The 18,725-nt window shown below is 46.5% G+C and overlaps 1 protein-coding gene across 6 annotated transcripts in view; it reads left to right on the top strand.

The window, feature by feature from the left end:
• Window positions 1-664: 664 nt before the first annotated feature.
• DOCK7 (dedicator of cytokinesis 7) overlaps window positions 665-18,725 on the top strand; it is a 156,459-nt gene continuing 138,398 nt past the window's right edge. For 3 of the 6 annotated variants that reach the window (XM_090049421.1, XM_090049419.1, XM_090049418.1), the window contains exons 1-2: window positions 799-987; window positions 17,502-17,607. In XM_090049421.1, the coding sequence (XP_089905547.1) occupies window positions 950-987; window positions 17,502-17,607 (144 nt within the window). In that variant the 5' untranslated portion in view covers window positions 799-949. Of the gene's footprint in view, window positions 685-795; window positions 988-17,501; window positions 17,608-18,725 lie in introns of those variants that run through there. The other 3 variants (XM_090049422.1, XM_090049423.1, XM_090049424.1) reach the window with 3 other exon arrangements.

The following is an 18,725-nucleotide window of genomic DNA, read 5'->3' as shown; positions in this document are numbered from 1 at the left end:
TTTCCTCTCAGCTTTATCTTGCACTTTAAAGCCGGTTGGAAACCACATTTGGGGGTGTAAGACTGTAAAGCATAACTCTTCGTGAATCGAAGCCAGTAAATTATGCAAGAGGCAGAGATGGTGGGGAGGTGATATTGTTTATTGGACTGACCATCTAGTTGGGATAAAGCCTGACAAGCTTTTGAATGCAAAGCATTGTTCTTCAGCTTTGTGTTTGTAAGCTCGTCTACCTTTATCTCAACTGGGCAGTTGTTCCTATAAACGAGATCATCCCAAACCCTCCGGCCTCTTGCCTCATTCCTGGGCTAACGGCTGCACTAACACTACCACGAAGTATGGACGCGGCTCCCCACCGCCGGTGTTGAGTCTTGAGCCAACACAAGTCGGGTTGGGATTTCTCACCATTAAGAGCAGCCTCATCCAAGCTGTTTGCCTCTCACGGGGCGTGGGGAAAACACACGTCCCGGGGCCCGGGGCAGGGTATTGGATTCCACATTCATCTCCCGGTGACTCTTGAAAGCAATCGGGGAGATTTTAATAGGGTATTTCAAGAAAATGAAATCAATGACATCACATCATTTTTCCAACATGACGTAACATCCAAAAAGCCACCCAGCCGGAGTTGGCAAGCCAGGGGCCGAGCCATCGGACTTGTATTTTTGATCCTAACACGGGGACAATGAGGTTGGTAAAGCGGTGCGAGGCGCGCAGCCGGGGGTGTTTGAATTGCAGCAGGCCAACCAGGCGAGGGCAGGGCTATTTCTCGCTTGTCCCGCCCCGCTAAACGCCGGCCCTGCCCGAGCCCGGGACAATAACCCGGGAGCCGCCCCCGCCCCCGCCGTATCTCTGCGAGCAACCGCTCGGCGGGCGGCGGCGGGCGGGGGCCGGGCCGTGTGGCTGCGCGCCTCTCCGCAGCATTACGGCGGCAGCCCCCAGCCCGGCCGCAGCCATGGCCGAGCGCCGCGCCTTCGCGCAGAAGATCAGCAGGTAACAGAGCGGCCGGGCCCCGGCGGCAGCCCTGCCCCGCTCCCCGCCTCGGCCCGGCCCGGCCCGGCCCCGCAGCAGCGCTGCGGGTTCTCGCCTCGCAGCGGACAAAGCGGGGCCGCCCCGCGCTGCCGGCCGGGGGCGGTGCCGGCCCAGGTGCGGTGCCTCCGGCCGGCCTGGGGTGCCGGGCCTGGCGGGGCGGGGGCCTGGGGAGCGCCGGCCCGTCCTTGCCGCTGGGGGAGGGAGGCGCGGGGGGGTTATGGCGCCTATGGATGTGCAGGCCCCGGGGAGGAAGGCTGCGGGCCGGCACCTGGGAGCGGCGCTCCCCGGCGTGACCTCGGCCTCAGCCCTTGCCTTCCCCCCCGCCCGGGACGTGCTCCGCGTCGTCTCCTGTGGCCGGCGGCGGGGTCGTGTTTGTGCGGCTTGCGGGACGTGCCCGGCGCCTACACATGTGACATTCCCGGGGGGAGGGGTGTACGTGTGTGCACATGCACATATAAGTGCATGGTAGTGTGTGTGTCTGTGTGTACATACTCACTAAGCTTTCTAATAAAACGTTTAATGCTGTGTGTGTGTATATTATATACACTTACATGCATGTGTGTGTATAATACACACAGCATTAAACATTTTATTAGAAAGCTTATTATGTACACATATGCATGTGTGTGTGTGTATGTACACACATTTACATACACACGGCCCAAATTGCAGAGGGGTGGGGGAGGGGGGTGAGCCTCCCCATAAGAGATGAGAGCCTCCCCACCCCCCCGTAAGATTTAAAATTAAGATTTCCAATTTTATTAGAGCATCGTGATGGGCAGCTCAGTGTTTTTGCGGGACCCCCCCCCAAGAGTTAAAATGTAATTCAAACCCTGCATACACACACATACACATATATTAGAAAAATCACTAATGTGTGTGTGCGTACGCACACACGCACATATATATGTGGGTATATACAGGCTTCCCCTGCTAGCCACTGGGGTTGGGTTCCTGAAAGTTCCCTTGGTTGGCAAGACAAAAGGCTTACGAGAAAAATGGCAGGTGGAAGGCTGATGTGCGGCCATGGAAAACCGTGGTTATTCGAAACTATACCACGGTAGCCAAAATGGTATACGGAATTTTAAGCGTGGATACTCAAATTGGCAAAACTATGGTTGGCGAGGGGAAACCTGTGTGTATGTTTATCTATCTATCTAGATATAGATATAGAATTGGTGATTTTTTTTTTTTGCAGGAGAATCTAAGACATTCACTTGTCATTAGCAACTTTCTGTAGACTTTTTTTCCTAAGTGATGTTTCCAGTCAGCTGCCTGCCTCCAGGTGCAAACCAGGGTAGTGCTGTTGGAGACTGATCAGACTGTTTTAAGTTTTTTGCCTTTCTCAAAGTGGTGCAGACTGAAATTAGGTAGAGTGGCCAGTTCCACTGTTGCTATTCAAAAACTGTGGGCTGAAGTGAAAGGATTGTCACTCACTCTGCTGAATGAGAAAGCAGCAGTTATTGATGCTATTCATAGGAGAAGACCAAAAAGAGAGGCAGGGGGCAGGGAGAGTGGAATGTGGAGTCAATCCCTCCCGTTGCAGGCTGTGGGGTCAGGGGTGAACATGATGCTCTTCTCTTGCTGGACAAGTGGCTGGGAGACTAGAGGGACTTCACGTTTATCACAACATGCTATTCAGGGATTGACAGAAGAGAGCAAGGACCCTACAATTTCGCTATAAACTTCTTGTAATGAGTAGGGAGAGTTGACTTTTAGAGCTGCATTGATCTATTGGTTGCATATCAGAGCGGCACCAGTAACAGGAAAATAAATATTAACAGCCATCGGCTTTTTTTGGCTGATAATGTCACCGATAAATGCTGCGTGCATGTGCACAGCCACACCATACATGTGGCCAGGAGTGCAGTCTGGCAGCTTGGAGAGCAGCTTCTGGCTGGTATATCTGTGGGAGACGTTTGTGGTGGGAGGGAAGAGGCAGGGGGTGCAGATCAAGGCCATTATGGTGAGTGAAATAGTAGGAGAGGGGCAGAGGTGGGTGCTGCCCAGCCTGGATGATAAATGCAACCCTGGGAATGGAATGGACCTGTGGGTGGCTCATTCAGGTACCCCTCCAGGGGAGGCATGGGGGTGTATGTGCCCCAGATTTGTGCATGAGGTGAGGATGGGTTGCCCATTGTGGGCTTGGGGCTAGGGGCTGCGCCAGCCTCTTCCTGGCAGGGGGGGTCTGGGCTGGGGCTGCACTCTGGGCAGGCGGGGGTGTGGCAGGAGGCAGCAGCGCTGGGAGTGGGTTGCAGGGTGGGCTACAATCACCCCAGAATTGCCTGTAGCCCCCCTACTAGCATCGCCGCCTCAAGCACAACTCTGGCCCAGCCCCCCCCGCTGGCAAGAGGCCAGCGCAGCCCCTGGCCTCCAGGCTGCAGCAGGCAGCCCTCTCTAACCCTGCGCACACATCTGGGGGGACACACGCCCCTCCATGCCTCCCCCAGGAGTGTGTACAGCAGCAGGGAGCCACCCCCAGCATCCCCAGATGAGCTGCCAGTGGTGTCTGTCCGGCTCCCAGGTTCACATTCACTGGCCTGGCTGGGGCAGTGCCTGGCCCTGCCCCTGCCCCTGCCCCTCTCCCTCCTTCACTGTGGGGGCTTTGATCTGCATCCCCACCCTTCCCCCTTCTCCCCACAGACTTACAGGCTGGACGCTGCTTTCCAAGCTGCCGGGCTACATTCTTGTAAATTGGCAGTTAGATCAGTATTGGTAGATACGGTTGGTTAATAATCGGCCATTGGTATTGGCCAAGAAAATCTACTTACTTTGTCATCATGGTATTTTTTTCCTGTTTCTTATTCCTGGCAGGCTAATCAGGAAAGGGGATTTACAGCCCTGGAAAGAGGGTCAGTACAGTAGCAAGATGTTTGCCATCCTTTATTGGTTGCTAGTATTAGTGCTATTTCCTACCTCCTATATCAGGCTCAAGCTGGGTATGGTAAGTTTTTCAAGTCTAGTTACTAGTATGTTAATAAGCCAGGAAAAAGGTTGCTGTGGTGTCACCTTTGTATCCTTCTGCTGTCTAGTCATCGTTTTGATTGCTTTCTGCAATTCGTTGCTTTTAAAGACTATAGCATATGTATAGAGGTCACCGTTATGCCACTTGTAGGGAAGTTGATGGAGTTCCTCCTAAGTGTATGATATTTACTACCTATGCAAGCTGTAACTACACATGGGCTGGGTAATATACTATACTGCCAGTTCTTAATAGAGCAGCAACTCCCAACGCATAAATGAGTGGATAAGACTTGGTCCACGTTTCCATCCTCCTCCCCAAGATAATTGGATAAAATGAGATCTAGGAATTCAGAAGCAAGGGAAGTATTTTTTTGCACTCATGCTGATCCATAAGGCTGCTTGCAGACGTTAAAAAAACAAACAAAAACACACTTTACAGGAAGTGGCCACGTGTTACTTGGACCTGGCTCTGCAGCATCTGTACAGATTGGATGCTTCAGTCGGGCTTTTTGGTGCTTTTAGCTAAAGCTGATTCAATCAGCTGTTAGATAAAAGTGCCCAAAAGCCCCACTAAAGCACCTGATCTTTACAGGTATGGGGCAAGCTGGATTCAACTAAGGCGCTGCCTCTTCTGGGCATGCATGGGGCTCGGTGGAGGAACGCTCTGAGTTTAAAGTGCTGGGTTTTTTTTCTTTTGTTTAATGTCTGAAAACAACCTAGGATGTCGTTTTCAGGTCGTAGAGACTGAGCTGTGGCCAGCAGACTGCACGTGGAGGTTCCTAGAACTGTTCTTGGAAGCCTGTCCTTGTTTTAAATTTCAGACTATTGTTTCAGGTAGAATCTGCAGGTTGCATTTTCACATACTAATATCCTGTTTGCTTTACTCATAGAAGTAGTCACACAGTTGGGCTTACTCATAGGAAGCAGTCACATTTATCTTCATTTGGCCTGTAGTAGGCAGTCCCAAATAGACTGTAGAATAGTACTGATAGGATCACTTAGTAGGAGGTGTGCAAAATTCCAAAGTTGAATTTTATAACAACTTTAAGCAGGATTATTTTGAGTATCTATTTTGCAGACTACCACACGTTATTTCTATTCATCAGATTTGTTGTCTGCTTTTTTAGCTACCAGTATGAACCATCTCAGCTCTATATCCAGAAAGTTAGTGTCACAAGTGATGTACATTCATTGCTTTTATTTTACGATTAGCAACAGCTGTTGTTGCAGCTATAATTATTTTATAAAATATTTGTTAAAAATGGCTGTTCTTAGTGGTTGTATGCAGAGATGAAGTGCAGAATAAGAACTTTGTATCTCATTACTTTACCTTTTTTCTGGACACCAACAACCCTTCCATCCTTCTCAGCTTCCAACTGGTTGTAATGTGTTGCTTAAAATGAGGGACCTTATATATACATGAAGTCCTACAAGTGTAATTATAGTTTCATAGTTTGTAGAGTCGGAAGGGACCTGAGCAGATCATCTAGTCCAACCCCCTGCCATGGCAGGAAAGAATACTGGGGTCAAACGACCCCAGCAAGATGTTCATCTAACCTCCTCTTAAACACCCCCAGGGTAGGAGCCAGCACCACTTCTCTTGGAAGCTGGTTCCAGACCGTAGCCGCCCTGACTGTGAAGTCGCGCCTCCTGATATCTAACCTAAATCTACCCTCTGCCAGCTTGTGACCGTTATTCCTGGTCACTCCTGGCAGTGCTCGGGGAAACAGTGACTTCCCCAATGCCTGCTGATCCCCCCTGACTAGTTTATAACAGATCACAAGATCCCCCCTCAGCCTTCTCTTATGGAGGCTGAACAGGTTCAGGTCCCGCAGCCTCTCCTCATAGGGCCTGCCCTGCTGTCCCCTGATCATACGAGTGGCCTCCTCTGGACCCTCTCCATGCTGTCGACATCCCTCTTGAAGTGTGGCGCCCAGAACTGGACGCAGTACTCCAGCTGCGGCCTGACCAGTGCCGCATAGAGGGGGAGGATCACCTCCTTGGACCTGCTCGAGATGCATCTGTGGATGCATGCCAAGGTGCGGTTGGCCTTCCTGACTGCATCCCCACACTGCCGGCCCATGTTCATCTTGGAGTCAATGATGACTCCCAGATCCCTTTCCACCTCCGTGCTGATAAGAGGGGAGTTCCCCAACCTGTAGGTATGGTGCCGGTTGTTCCTCCCCAGGTGCATCACCTTGCACGTGTCTGTGTTGAAACCCATCCTATTCTCATCTGTCCACCCTTGTAAACTGTCAAGGTCTGATTGTAGCCTGTTGCATCCTTCCAATGTACCCATGTCCCCCCACATCTTAGTGTCATCAGCAAATTTGAACGAGGTGCTTTTTACCCCCTCGTCCAAGTCACTGATGAAGATGTTGAACAGTGCGGGCCCGAGGACCGAGCCCTGGGGGACCCCACTACCCACATCCCTCCAAGCTGAAAATGACCCATCTACTACCACCCTCTGGGTGCGGCCCTCTAGTCAGTTGGCGACCCATTTGACTGTGTGGGTGTCTACACCACAGCCCCCCAGTTTCTTAATGAGAACAGGGTGAGAGACAGTGTCAAAAGCCTTCCGGAAGTCCAGGAAGATTGTATCCACTGCTACCCCTGCGTCTAACGATCTGGTGATCTGATCGTAAAAGCCCACCAGGTTGGTCTGACAGGAGCTTCCACTGATGAACCCATGTTGGTTGCCCCTAAGCATGCAGTCTCCTGCTGGCCCCTCCTGGATGTGTGCCAGCATAATTTTCTCGAACAGCTTGCCTAGGATCGAGGTGAGACTAACCGGCCTATAGTTTCCCGGGTCCTCCTTCCTGCCTTTTTTGAAGATGGGGACCACGTTGGCCCTCTTCCAGTCCTCCGGTACCTCTCCAGAGCACCACAAGTGCTCATAAAGTTGTGCTAGGGGACTTGCAATGACCCCGGCCAGTTCCTTTAGAACTCTAGGGTGGAGATCATCCAGACTGGCTGACTTGAATACGTCCAACCCCTCCAGAAGCTCCCTAACTAAATCCTCGCTAACCTGTGGCCCAGGTGTGCCTCCCCTGGGGGCCCAGCAGGGAGGTGGGTGTTCTGGTCCCTACTTAGGAAGACGGAGGCAAAGAAGTCGTTAAACATGTTAGCTTTGCCGTCTGGTGTGACGACCAAGTTACCCATGTCGTCCTGCAAGGGCCCCACATTACCTGGGACCTTCTTTTTACCCCCTATGTATTTAAAAAAAAGACTTCTTATTGTCCTTAATCTGGGAAGCTAGTCCCAGTTCCATCTCTGCCTTGGCCTTCCTAACTACCCCCCTACATCCCCGAGCAACTACAGAATAGTCCTCCCTGGTGATGACCCCTTCCTTCCATTGCGTGTAAGCCTCCTTTTTAGCAAGGAGACATTTCCGGATGCTTTTGGTGAGCCACGGAGGCTTGTGTGCTCTCCTGCTCCCTTTGATCCTCGTTGGGATTACCTTCCTTTGGGCTTGGAGGATCGTCTCCTTAAGGAGCGACCACTCTCCTTGGACACCTGGCTCCCCTCCCCTCCAGGACCTCAGCGCTTCTCCAACTATCTTCCTTAGTTCGTTGAAGTCTGCCCTCCTAAAATCTAGGGCTGCTGCCTTACTGCATGCCTTTGCCACCTTGAGCTGGATGGTGAATTCCAGCAGGCGATGATCGCTGTCGCCCAGGTGGTCGAGCACCCACAGCCCCCTCACCAGGTCATCACCCGTGGCCAGCACTAGGTCCAACAGGGCGTCCCCCCTGGTGGGGCTGTGCACTTCCTGGGTTAGATGGAGGTCCTGCACTCTGGCCAAGAACCTACGTGAGCGTTCAGACCTGGCTGACTGCTCTACCCAGCAGATGTCCGGGAGGTTCAGGTCCCCCATGACTACCACATCCTTAGCCTTCACTACCTCTGTGAGCTGACCCAAGAATTCCTGGTCAAGCTCCTCTCCCTGGTTGGGAGGTCTGTAGTAGACTCCCACTGTTAAGTCCCTTTTCCCTCGACTGCCTTGTACTCTAACCCAAAGCACTTCAGAGTGCCCCTCCCCTGGCTCCTTGCTAATTAACGAGGATGTGTATTCCTCCTTAGTATAGAGTGCCACGCCCCCACCCCTCTTTCCTGTCCTGTCCCTCCTGTACAGACTATAGCCCTTGACATTGACCGCCCAATCATGCGTTTCATCCCACTACGTTTCCGTAATCCCCCCTATGTCTGGGCTGGTGTCAGCCAGCAGGAGGGTGAGTTCCTCCTGCTTGTTGCCCATACTACGAGCATTTGTGTAGAGGCATTTGAGGCCTCCTGTGGATGTGTGTAGTGACCCCCTAATCCCAACGTTACCCTGGCCTCTCTCTCTTACCTGTTTGATTGCTTCGCTCGTTGGTCTGGGCTGGGCTGTAGTTGTGGGTGCTGTTTGGTCTGGCAGTCTGATATTTCCTCCGCCCTCGTCTTCCCCTTCCCCCGACGAGCCTAGTCAGTTAGTAACATGATGTCTGTCTGTCTGTCTGCACAAGCCATAAAGTAGATATAGTAGTAATGCTGATATGCACCCCTTTACCAGGGTGTACTATTATGGTATTACTAGCTATTATGGTAAAGCAGCACAGCTTTCCAGTTTAAATGAGAGCTTAATCCACAACTTGTCTCATATTGTTGAGGGACCAGGAAGGGCTTAGAGCATGAAGTTCATTCTCAGCATACTTTGCTGAGCAGAGTCCCAAGTTTTGATCTGCTTTATGGTATTATGTTATGCTAGCATCACATAGGGGTCAGGTGGTAGAGCTATTCCAGCTGGATAGTCACCCGATTGCTGATTTTCAGTTTCCTGTTAGCCATGTGCTCTAAAGCTTACCTTCACCTGGGTAGATTCTGGCATTTCTTCTTGCCTGTCTCTTGCTTCCGGGACACAGGCTGTTGGTAACACTTTTATGGTAAGGGGACCACTAGTCCTGCCTTCCATCCCAGACCACTGGAAACCTCAAGCTTACCAGGAGTTTAACTATCCTGTATATGGGCATATCTAGAATTTTGAAGAGGGGAGTGCAGAGGGTGAGATGCATCATCGTATATAAAACAACACATATTTTGCTTCAGTTAAAAATAAGTTAGAAGCTTTACTAATGTACAGGGGGCCTAGAGCTGTATTATTTATTTTAAGATTGAAGCAGAAACAAATATAACTTCATTGGAATGAGTTAAAAACAATGTGCAGGGCTGTGAAATAGGACCTTCTTTATCAGGAGCATCTAACAGGCAGCAGAATTACAGAACCAAGGATAGCTTGACTGATGGAACATCATGACCTGGAATAAAGAGTTTAGAAGGGATCAGGTAGATTATAGGGGGCCATGAAGTCAGTCAATTCCCTCAGAACTACCTGACTAGAAATGCCGGGCAGTTGGTGTTAAACTTGGAGGGGAGCAGGAATCAAAAAGCGGGGGGGGGGGGGCACACGTGCACCAGTGTACCTCCCTTGGATCCACCTCTGATCCTGCGTCCCAGAGCTCCAGCCTTGGGACTCTGGGGTTAAGTATTGACAGTCAAAAAACCACAGACTGAATCGATTCAATCTTTGCAAGTTAGTCTAAGCTGTGTAGAGTGAACCGATAAGCAAGTGAACAGACATTCACATTTGATTCCAGAAATGCACCCACATGCCTGGATTGGCCCGGGCCAGAAGCTAGAGCGCACTTCTCTGCTCAGTTGGAACAGACAGCTTGGGCCCACCCTGCCAGGAGGGATTTGCAGGGGCAGTGCAAAGCAAGCTGGGATAATGGGGGACTGAAGTTAACTTGAATCTGGAGGAGATCTGGGACAGAGGCTCAATGAACCGTTTTAACCTAAATCAGTTAAGTCTGATACTACATCCATCCAGGTTCATCTTAAACTGGTTTTGGCCATTTTGAAAGTCATATTTGAGCACTTAACTTCTGTTGCGTTACAGATTTGAACTGGTTTCTGATCACTTATATTGGTTTATGTGTAAATTCTGTCCCTAGTCTGGATGTACATTAGCCATCCTCAGGGTCCTGCAGTAGTTAGCAAGACAGATACAGCAACTTTGCTTGGGTTCCAGAAACCAACTACTCTTTTATTTTATTCTGCACAAGCAAGATAGGCTTATTCTAGACAAAGTGGTAGACTTCTACATGCATTTGCTTCTCTCAGTTTTCTGGACAGTAGCGTTCTTAGACCAGAATCCCCTGAGTACATGGACATAAGCAATTTACTGCAATATGGAAAATGATGGAGCTTTACCTTTTATCAGCTGATCTACTATAACCATCCATGGGCATGCTCTTACTTTCTGGTGTGTAAAAGTTAACTGCTAACCCATGGTAGCTTATGTTTGAGGACTAAGCAACCATACTTAATGAAGAGCAGTGAACATGGTTGTGAGGGCTGGTGGAGCCCTGACTTATTTCATGCTGCAGTATATTTGTATTTTGAGGAATCCTTCCTGTACAGAGCTTCTCTTTCAAATCATGGCATTGCTCTCCCTGGCACAGAGTTCTTCTTTTTCAGCTATTCTCACGGTTAAATTTGCGTCATCTTATGGGCAGAACAGGGGAATAAGCTTCAGGTTTCATTTGTACCCCCTCCAACCACTCAGACCCTGGTTTGTAAGAGGAAAAAAAAAAGCCTTGATACTAACTGAAGATTTCTCTGCATCCCAAACCCCAGCTCTCTGCAGCTGGATCAGAAAAAGCTGTTTTCATCGGAGATGTAGACTTCCACTATCTCAAGGTAGACCCATTTGAATGGGAGCCATCATGTTTCAATGAACTTCGATTGTCTCTTGTTTGGAGACACTTCATGGAGCTTGGATAACAGGTAGCTGACTCCAAGGCATCCAGTACTGCAACAGTTCTCTATCGACCAGAATTCTGAAATTGCACTTGGGTAGACTCCACTCTTTGGTGTCAAAAAGCTGCTTCCTATACCCGCTGCACTCCAGACCAGGACTTTTTTTGAACTATGGACCTTTTACACTATGTACATATTATAAGGTCTCTTTACACTGCCAGAATTGTTTGCAAGTGAGGCCCTGGCTTTTCTGTTCTTAGTTTGTGGGTCCAGTAGAGCTTGAGAATTTTTCTCTTCCCAGTGATGGACACACTGAGGTGATCTGATTCTGCACCCATTCAAACAAGTGTCAAAGCTCTCATCAGCTTCCACAAACACCAAACTAGGCCCCAAATGTAGTTAATACAGTCACTTATTCATCACATTAGATACCTGTGTAGCTGTTATAAAAAATGCAGATTGAAGCTTCAGGGTTTTTTTGTCCCTCTCTCTTTTTCTCTCTCTTTCTAGTACCTTAATAGAAAATTCAACTATTCCCCTTCTTTTAAGAATTACAGTAAGTGTTATGACTTCCAAAAGCTAAACAGCTGGGAAATGGCTTTTTTTTAGTGTTGGAGCAAGCACTGCTTTAAGCTGTTCAGAAAAATATCTGACTAGTCAACAGAATTAAGGCTAAAAAGAAAAAAAGCAAAGTATAAAAGCAATGTAGATTTTTTTACTGCTTCTTCCAGGATTTATTTATTTAACATTACAAAGAGTTGCTTCTTTTTTGCTGGAGGATCTAGCTAAGATCTTTATGGGACCTGTCACAAGACTGAATTTTGGAATCTACATTTCTCTACTGCAGCTTAGGATTGAAGGATGAAACAGTGACTGACCTCAGTAGAAGTCTAGCTGTTGCGGTGCTGCTAATGACAGAACTAGACAGCTTCTTTGGTAACATATTCAAGATTATATATAGATCCACACACAGATGCTTAGTTTTTCTTACACCTTAAATTTTAACACACTTTTATCCCAGAAGACTGTGGGATCTGTTTACACTGGAGAACAGTCCCCTGGATTCTTATCAGATTTCTAAAATCGGAGGAGGTTTTTCATCAGGTTCTAAATTATCTCCAATGCATGGACAAGTCCTAGAAGACTGGGTCTTCCTTCAGGCTCAGAAATAAAATGACATAGCTTTAAACCACGTGCATGCTCAGAATCACGTCACGAGATAGACCAGTCAGAAGTGGAGAGTACTCAAAGCCTTTATTTTTAAAAGAATTCTCTCCTCTTTGAAGCGAAAAACAGCTGGTGAATGTGCACAGACAAGGCTGTCTTTCTACGTTGAAATGCTAGAGACAGTCTTAACCAATATAGAATCACCAATCATACCTAAGAGAGAGAAGTAAAAAACTCATGGAAAGACTAAGTTTTATCATTAGTATAATAGGGGAAAAAAGGTTGTTTTTTATTCTATTGTTCAAAATATGAAGAACTCTGGGGAACACAGGTCATCATGTAATTTGAGGAAGTAAAGTAGCTTGCATTAAAATGAGTATGGAAAAACATGCGTAAGCTTTAAAGAGAAGTGAAAGATGGTAGATATAGCTTCCTAACAGTTAGTAGCTGGACTAGTTGAGAAGCTAGTTATTTGCATTTGTAAGTTTTTTCAGTCGTGTCTAAGCCATATCCTGGGCAAATGTTCAGTTCTGCTATAATTTTGCCAGTAAGTCTTTTTTGTCCCTTGTTGTGTTAGTAAGTGGTATCTGAGAGTCTAGGCAGGAAAACTCCATATCACATCTCTACCTTTGCTGAATATGAGGAAGGGGATCAGCTGTGCAGTTTATAATCTTGAAGCTTGTAACTTGGACGTTATTTCCCAGGTTCCCAGCATTTGCTAAAGACCTCCTTTTAACTGAGGGAAGGAAAGCCATGTAACAAAACAAAACACAACTCTTCCCCCCCCCCCAAATATGCTGAGAGCTGCTTTTATCTTGTCGTCACATTACCAAATAAATCCTTTCTATATAGAATCCCTTTGGGGATGCAGGGACAAGACAAAAGCAGCTATAGAAAGGATTTATTTTGGGGTGATAATGGAAATAGAGGTAAATATGGGTGATATAAATGTTATATGAAATAAGTAAGAAAGCAGCAGCACTCTGCAAGCAAATAGTTTTTTTCTTTTTGCTTTGAGAGGGTTTTTTTCTCTGCTTTGGTTCCTCGGGGATTTTTTTTTCCAGTTTCCTGGATACATTCTATATCTTTATGTATATACCACAGTAATTAGCCGGTGGCAAACAGGATCAAAAAATGTGACGGGTGGAAAGAAGCATATTTTAAGCAGAGCCACCCATGTGACCGTATCAAAGTGGAATATTTGTCTAAGAATTCCAGACCAACTCATCGTGACGTCTGTATCAGATGCTTAGAGAGACGGTTTTTGATCTATCATTCTAATTATTGGGAATGTAATGGTTATTCAGTTTAGGCATTTATAGATATGCTGGGGGGGGTTAATTAGTGCAGCTCTGAAAGCCGCACTAAATTAAAGTGCCTGGAGTGTCATGTATTAGCGTCCCCGCACTGAAAAATGGCGGTGGGACGCTTTGAACTAGAGCACATTAGATGATCTTTAGTTCAAAACATCCCACCGCCATTTTTTTAGTGTGGAGAAGCTGATACACATGACACAAGTCTGCCCCAAATCACTGTAATTAATAGAGTCTGCTCCAATGCGCTGTAATATTTTTAAAAATTGATATATTTTGTGTTCTAGGTCAAATCATCCAAATCAGTTTCAGATCATATTGCCTGAGCAGGGAGAACTCAATCACTCTAAACACCATGTGTGGTGCTACAACTGGAGAGCATCCTCCATCCCAGGCCCCTGGGGCTTCAGATACTCCCAAACCCATTGGCAGGCATCCTGCGTGCAGTCGGAGCAGCCTCCCTGCACGTGTTTAGGAGCCCTTTGTTCTACAGTGCCGTATGAGGCTTTTGCCAGGCAGTTTTCTTCTGATTTCCAGTTGGTTTTGGAGCATTGCAGACTCTCCTTACCTGACTGATGCCACATTCCTTTACAGTTGTTCTTTTAACCAGGGGCTCAGATACCAGGGCTCCTTTGACTCTGATACCCCTGAACACTTCAGTTTAGGACAGCCAGACCTTGTCCTAGGCCCTTGTCACTTTGCTGTGGTGGGAGAAGCATTCTTGTTTGGGAAGAGAGTCTCCCAGGAAGCTCATGCAGCAGTTTATAGCAGACGTCTTTTTCAGGATTACCTTCAGAGCGCTCAGATTACTTTTAAAAGTAATAAACTTCGGGGGGAGAAAAGAGTGGTCCTGGAACTCATTTCTGAGGTAATTTCAGTAGGTAGAGGGAAGTGTTGCTGTTGTTGTGTAAAACATGGGTGAAACTCCATCGAAATAACAGGGAGGTGGTTACCAAGAGCAAAACAGCTTGGCTTATGTAGCTTAGTAAAATGAAAGCCGAGGCGGGGGGTGCAGGGATAATACGGCTCCTGATACGTAGAGAGCAAACCGCAGGGTAGGGGCTAGGGAAAAGAGAGAGATTTAAGGTAAATGACATCAAATGAGTAGGAACTGGCCATAAATAAGATTTTAGGCTGGAAATTGGTGGGAGGATTTGGAACAGCCTTTCAGTCAGGGTTATGAGATTTAACTGAATCCTTGATGAGATTAGGAGCGCAGTTGTGGGGTATAGTTGCCTCTAGTAGAGCCCAGTCCACTGCTCTGGATCCAGGAGGTCCCTTCCTGTCCTACATATGGCATGTTTCAGTCCCTTTCCCCTCTTCCCTCTTACTGAATGAGTATTTTTCGGTCAGGTTTGGGGCACTTGCAGAATCCCTACAGGAGTTACCAATTACAAACATACAGCACTTTATTACTACCCCAGTCAGAGTGGTCATAGCTGTTGCTTGTGTCCAGGTTTCTTTAACTTCACTCCAGAGGCCTATGTCATATGGCCATTAGGTTCATTGTGGTGGTAGCAGAAGGGAATAGCTGTAGTCTGAAACAAATACAAAGAAGCCGCTGTGATCCTAGAAGGGGGTTGTTGCAGATGACCAGTCCCACCTGCATTAAAGCCATTTGTTTAGAAGAAAAGTTGAACTTGAGTGAAATAAATAGAAATTATTTCATAAAAATGCTCCCTGCTTCCCCAGCTCAGGCTTATACTGCTCTAAATTACTTTGCTAAGGCCAGGTCCACATTGATAGCTACAGCCAGCAGAGATGCAAGTCTTTAGTGTGGGTAGCCAACACCACAGTTGAAGCATAGCTTGTTTCTGCTTGAATTTAGAGCATGTCAGCATTTATCCAGGGCTCAGGTATTTTATCAAGTGCACTCTTTCTGCACTTTTACCATTACAAAAATTCTTGGCCACCCCAGTGACTCTTGGATAACGTCAACCCTTCGAGACAAAGAAAACCAAGACATGCTTCAAAATATAGTGTCTGGAACGGGATGCTTGTCAACATGTCATGTTTTAAGAAACTGTCATGCAGCTACAGAGGTAGCATTTAGTAATATGGCTAGACATCAACTGTGGTTTCACAGTGGAGAACAGATTTTCTCCCTTAGCTAAATATTCCATCTGGAAACAATATTAAGAGCTCTAAGACTGGGGAAAATGTTACCCTTCCCAGTCCCCCACCCTGGGTTGCATTCCACATCCTAAGATGACTGCAGTCTCAATCTTTTATATTAGTCATGTAATGAAGGGTTCTCTTCTATGTACATGAATTACAAAACATGCAACAAGTAAGGGATCAGGTTAAAGCCAGGATCATCTGCAACCTAAGGCAAGTTTTATATCTCTCATCAGGCACAGATGCAGTGTTTTCCATGCCTGAGAGCCTTTAAAATATATTCCATGCTTTTCTGTTAATACTGACAGCCTAGTAGACTGGGGGAGGGCAGGATTTAGAAGAGGAAAAGAGGAGTTCTTATGAACAAGACGGCTGCCTGTGTGTCCCCAAAATAAATTGGCCAGTTTTGTTTTCAGCAGCTCGCCTCTGGAACTGAAAGCATCCTTCCTGGAGTAAAGTCTAATGAAATCAAATGATATTTTCAGCCACAGTGCATATAAATAAAGTCCTTTGCAGTCCAGTTCTTTTATAGACGAAAGAGTGCTTCCTCTAGCTAATCTTACCCCTGCGCAGTGGACTAAGGAAACATCTGCTCTCCACAATGGGCCCGGGTGTTCTGGTTAGTTCCTTTTTATAGCTTATTTCTCTCTCCTTGACATTGGTTGCTTCCACCTGTTGCCAGTCTTGCTCCCATCCACCACTGTTGGCTTCCTTGGCAATCCCTACAGTAGGAGTAGATTTTGTTTTCAAGTTCTTGCTCAGAAGAGTTTTAATCTTCCCTCTACCAGAGTCCCATCACTCCATGTTAATGTCCATGCTACCTACGAGTTAAGTGAGAGTTATTTCAATTAGCCATCACCCACATCAGTTTATTCCACAGCAAATTACTCTGTTCAAAATGTTGGAAAGTACTGGGGATACCTGGCGAGACCGAGTCTGCTGATGTCCTAAGTCTGCTGCCTCTCACACGGACCCACATTGTCTCTTTGTCCCCCTCAGTTGCCTCTTACAATCTGTAACCTCTTTAAGGGGACTGTTGTTTTGCCCTGTGTTTATATGGTGTCTGACCATTACTAGATTGAGATTCACTCGAATGAGATCTGCAGTTGTTAGGGGCAAGTAGTGTTGGACCCCATATTGGGACAGAATTTGCTCTTGTAGGAAGACTGAGATTGATGACTTAAATAATTATTTGTGGTCTTGTTTGTTCTTTGAAGAAACAAAGGAAAATGAATATATCCATTAATATTAAACACAGGGCTAAGGAATAAAAAGCAATCTGGCTTCTTTCTAATACTTCAGAGCCTGTTTTTATACTCTTTGGGGACATCCCCATGAGCGGAAACGTGCGTTTCTTTTGTGGTGTTGCTGCTTGTCCCTAGGGAATGCCTGTGCCACGCGCACTCTGGTGCATGCCACTTTGCCCCAGGTGCGGTAGGGGAGGCTGGGGCCAGCAACAATGCTGACCCCAGCAGCCTTACATGGGGTCCTGGGGGCATCCAGGAGCATGGCTCTGGCTGTCCAGGCTCCGGTTTTGGGTGGCACATCCTGCTGTCACATGCGCCATCCCACTTCCGTTAGCTGTGGGATTTTTTGACCCCAGGATCTCCCGAGGTCGGCACCTTCCTCCCCATCCCCAAAGTAGCAGTGCGGGGAATCGCCTGTATGTGCAGCATACGCAGCATGAGTACCTGAGACAGGTCTGAGCTCGTCTGGATGGTGTCCCTTAGGTGTATTTGCACTGCTTGCATGCAGAATAAGGGCCAAAATCAAATAGAATTCTCCTGTTTTTTATATTGTCTGCTGCTTCTTTTGATCTTTTCTTTTATATCATCATACGCTATGTTCTGTTTTAATTTTGTGTAAATTAGTAGAATGGATAATCTTACTGCATGCTTTTAGTGAAAATTATAATTTATGCAAATTGTATTATTTTATTATATACTAATTTTATTGCTCATTTTATTTTACTGTTTTGGCAAGAGCCATAAATAAACTACTACTACTATTACATTCCAATTCCAGTATTACTTTTATGCAACGACAGAATAATTGTGCCTGACATTTAGCCATGGATGTGTTTCTTTTACAAAAGCAAAATGATCCCTGTCATTTCAGAACTGTGGCAGCTGAAGTCAGAAAGCAGATCTCGGGGCAGTATGGCGGGTCTCCTCAGCTTCTCAAAAATCTTAACATTGGTGGCAGTGTTTCTCACCATACAACTGTAAGTCATTCTTTCCTTATGCAGTAAAGAACAAAAAGATGCATGTTATTAATCGCATGTCAGAAATCACACACTGTTACTATTTAAGTAATAAAAGCCTCTCCAATGAATTGGTATTGCAAACATGGGGTTAAGGGCAAATTTTTGATCAATGGTCTGAATCCTCCATATGGGTCTGCATGACTGAACTCTCCAGGGATATGTTCATGTGGATCCCTTGACGGGAGCATGCCTGTGGTTGGTCCCATGAAGGCCTCAGTGCCACATTGAGCTCCACATGTAGATGTGGTTTTCCCTACACGGAGCTCAGAGTCTTGAGACATTTGGGGTCTTCCCTTGGTCCTTGAGTGCAGAATTGTAGCAAAGGTGACAAAGCTTTGTTTTTGTTAAAGATGTTCTAAATGTAAGAGTGCAAGAGGCTGTTGGAGATGGCTATTACTAACGCATTTCCCTTTACTTGCATTGTTTTTAAACACTGCTCCTGTAGAATCATTTAAGTGGCTGAACTTGAGAAGAAAATTATCAAAATTGCCCATATTGAATGAGATCATGTGCAGTCTCCCCTAATATCCTTCCAACATTTCACTACTTCTTAACTGGCTCTGTGGATGTAAATCCAATTCACCGTATAGAGAGAAAAGATCCAGCAAATGCCCTCAATGGAACTGCATTCCTAGAAACTTTCATGACACTTGCATTATTGATCTATATTACAACAGTTAGTTTAAAATTAATTCATTACTTTATCCTGTCTTTTCAAGTCTGTCTGTTCACTTCAGGAGGTTGTTAGAAGTGTGTCTTTGATGCATGGAACCATACACTCCTTTCTATGAATACTAAATAAAAACTGTTATTTTTGGTTTGGAAAAAGGACCAGCAGTGAATCAGTTTTGACTGGACTGTGATTTAGCACTTGTTAGTATGTAAGGCATTTAAGCCTTCCTAGCTTTCTTACCCTGAACCTAATTTGACCTCATGATTTATGCTTGCATCATGGAAGGTACATATGACTCCTAGTTTGGAGTAGTGACTTAGCTGCATGCTGGAAATTCTTTTTAAAGCAGATCCTGTTATACAGTGTTGTTCAAAACTCATCATTTGGTCTTGGTGTCTGCAGT

The sequence above is a fragment of the Crocodylus siamensis genome, chromosome 5 (assembly GCF_052110815.1).
Source record: "Crocodylus siamensis isolate JL-2025a chromosome 5, ASM5211081v1, whole genome shotgun sequence".
Lineage (NCBI taxonomy): Eukaryota > Metazoa > Chordata > Crocodylia > Crocodylidae > Crocodylus > Crocodylus siamensis.
The sequence above is the reverse complement of the archived record's forward strand: the minus strand, read 5'-3'. Positions and strand labels throughout refer to the sequence as shown.